General features: G+C 47.0%; 1 protein-coding gene across 1 annotated transcript; it reads left to right on the top strand.

The window, feature by feature from the left end:
• Nucleotides 1–1,049: 1,049 nt before the first annotated feature.
• sowahaa (sosondowah ankyrin repeat domain family member Aa) lies at nt 1,050–2,563 on the top strand. Its single transcript, XM_071910679.2, has one exon. It carries the CDS (start codon nt 1,072–1,074, stop codon nt 2,560–2,562), a length of 1,491 nt encoding a protein of 496 aa, XP_071766780.2. The 5' UTR covers nt 1,050–1,071; the 3' UTR covers nt 2,563.
• The last annotated feature ends 697 nt before the right edge of the window (nt 2,564–3,260 follow it).

Raw genomic sequence — 3,260 nt, forward strand, 5'->3', positions numbered from 1 at the left:
TTCTGAAACGCACAATAGATTCGTTTTTCTCCCCCATTTGCACATTTTCCCCATGTGGATGTCAGAGGTGTCAGGTAAAACAGTGGTATGATGAAATATGCTGACTAATAGCCTGTCGCCCATAGTCCAATAGGCAGGTCAGGGGTTAACTAATATCTAATATAGCGAGGGTAAAGATGTAGAGCTAAAGGTCTGGTGCTGCATGGGATTGAATGAAAGGAAAGGTTTTGATGGGCAACATCTTTTGCATTGATATGGAAATCTGAAAACCCCAGGCATCCATGTTTGCATAGTATCATCACTGTGACTGGCTATAGTAAGCCTACCCAAATGTGTTAAGCATGTTTCTGGAAATGTTAAAAGATCTTTATAATTATTATTATTATAACTAGTAATAATAGTAGTAGTAGTAGTATCATTATCATGATCATTATTATTAGTTATGGCCTTAACACTTCCTCTGTGCTGGTTATTACAAGTAATACTATTACTATTTCTAGGCTAATAAGAATTTTGTAAAGCATTCTGCATTTAGATGAATGCAATATAAATAAAGTTTCTAATCATTTATTATTCGGTTATTTATAAGTTCATAGGCTGGCTATGAATGGGAATAAAGTCTCAAATTACCTCTGTTAAAACGTTATTTTCTTATTTGTATTATAAATAAACCCTTCAGGAATAGTGATTTACAAAAGTTTGTCAGTTCACCTACGTCACTGTGACATAAACAAACCAAAAAAATCCTACGACTGCAATAAAATGGCACGTTTTGTTTAATTAGCCTTCCTCTGAAGAGTGTTTTTAAATTAAGTCAGGTAAGTTTACACTGCAGGCTGCAGTAAACGCACATCTGTGTCTTCATCCATTAGAGAAACGTCTGCATACATTATTCAAATCATTTCCACGTCTGCACTTTCCCCGGAAACTGCAGGTAGAGGGAAGAAGAGAAGAGAAGTGTCCAGGTGAAGGCTACTGTATTGACGACAAAGAAGAAGAAGAAGAAGAAACGGGACACCGACAGCGGCTGTTGGGGTTCAAACTTTACTTTTTAGATCTATACAGTTAATAATGGAGGTGACGCAAGAATCCCTCCTGTGCTTTTTGATAGCAGAAGGAGGGAAAGTGAAGAACTCCGACTTGCTGGCTAAGTTCAAAGGTTCATTAAACTGCGCCGATCCCGCGGAGAAGAAACAGAACCGGGCGCTTTTCAAGAGCTTCGTCAACAGCGTCGCCTTCGTGAAAGAAATCGACGGCGTCAAGTGCATTATCGTCAAGAAAAAGTATCAGCATTTACTGAAGGATATCCAGACTGAGGAGGAGGAGGAGGAGGAGGAGGAGGAGGAGCAGGAGAAGAGTGGAAGTGAAGAGACCCCGCGGCCAGGTGAGCGCTGTGCTGCTGCTGCTGCTGCCGCGGCGGGGAGGGACGAGGAGGCAGAGAAATGTGAGGATGCAGGAGGGGAGAGAGCCGTTTCTGAGCCGGTTCAGGTGCAGACAGAAGGTAGCAGTGAAGGAGACTCCAGTGAAAATGCTGCTGAATCACTTTCTCCCATTCAGCTGGCATTGCAGAGGAGCAAATCTGTGGACTTCAAGCTGAAAAGAGCCATGATTTTTGACATGGTCCAAAGTCCCTCAGAAGATGCTGCAGCGTTCAGGCCTGTAAGTCAAACCAGCACCGGCAGCAGCGTCCAGCACAAACCCTTCGCCTTGCCTCTGAGGATGCCGCCCAGCACCAGGGTGGAGATCCGCAGACTGAAGGGCGACCCGGACGACCCCCCAGAAAGCCCGGACCCAGACGCTTTCAGGAACAAGAGAAGGCCGTCGGTGGAGAGCGGCGGCGGCCCCGGCTCGCCTCGGCCCGGCCCGGCGGTGAAGACCACCAAGCCGTCCGAGGAGCCCAGAGAGGCCCGCTTCCCCTCCACCGTCCCGCTGGAGCAGTCGGAGCACGAGTGGCTGGTCAGGTGCGCCTCCGGCCACTGGAGCCAGGCGTACGGCCTGCTGCTGCGGGACAACCAGCTGGCCGAGAAGAGGGACTTCATGTCGGGCTTCACCGCTCTGCACTGGGCGGCCAAGTGCGGGAACAGCGAGATGCTGGCGAAGATTATCGACGTATCCAGGCAGGGAGGCGGCGACGTCGACGTTAACGCCAAAACACACGGGGGATACACTCCCTTACACATCGCCGCGCTGCACGACCAGGAGTTCATCCTGGCCATGCTGGTGGGGGAGTTCGGCGCCGACGCGAACATCCGGGACAACTGCGGCAAGAGGGCCTACCACTATCTGCACAAAGGCATTTCGGAGAGGGTGAGGGAGCTGCTGGGACAACCTAAGGTCCTGCAGGCTCAGGAGAGCAGCCAGCAGGACAAGGAGGAGCTGGATCTGTTCCCGGATCTGTCCAAGGGCCTGCACACCATCAGCCGCCTCTTCCAGCCCCACGGGACAGGGCACAGGAAGAAGCACAAGCAGCGGCCCGGCTGCTACTCGCTGAGCGAAGACCCCCGAGAGGAGCAGGACGAGGGCGGGGCCAAGCACAGAGCCCTGTCCGACGTCTTCATGTAGGCTCAGAGCCGGTGCGGAAACGATTAGTCGATTAATCGATTAGTCGATCGGCAGAAAGTGAATCGATTCTAATTGTGGAAACTAGACAACCCACTGAGTTTACCACCATTCCTGGAGTTAGTAGCAAGTAGGAAATGCAGTCAATCCGTCATTCCAGCAGTAATATTCTACATTAATTTTGATAATCGATTAATTAATGATTTTAGTCATTTATCAAGTAAAAAAAACAAACATTTGCTGGTTCCAGCTTTACAAATGCTAAGATTTGCTGCTTTTCTCTGTTTCATATCATTATAAGATGAATACTTTGGGTTTTTTTGGGTCAGACTAAGCAAGAAATTTTAAGCATCACTTTGGGCTCTGGTAACATATTTTTTACATTTTATAGACAAAATTATTAATCGGTTAATTGAAAAAATAATCGATAATGAAAATAATCGTTAGTTGCAGCCCTACTCAGAGCTTCTTATCATCTTATTTCCATGACAGAATAGACTTTGAGTGACAACATCAGCCTCAAATACTTGTTCCACTTATCTAAATGTTCACTGAGTGGAGAATGAGTTTTTTATTTTCTAAGGTCAGAAATAGTCGGATCAGATGTGTTCCTGCCTCTGAATTTTACCTCAACAGTGAAGAAAACTTCCTAAAATTCCCTCATGCGCTGTGGAGACTCTGTTGGTGTTTGTGATTTAAAT

Source organism: Centroberyx gerrardi, chromosome 11, assembly GCF_048128805.1.
Source record: "Centroberyx gerrardi isolate f3 chromosome 11, fCenGer3.hap1.cur.20231027, whole genome shotgun sequence".
Classification (NCBI taxonomy): Eukaryota; Metazoa; Chordata; class Actinopteri; order Beryciformes; family Berycidae; genus Centroberyx; species Centroberyx gerrardi.

Excerpts from the sequence above, each read along its gene's own strand:
- sowahaa (XM_071910679.2), top strand. The coding sequence starts at position 1,072 with ATGGAGGTGACGCAAGAATCCCTCCTGTGCTTTTTGATAGCAGAAGGA.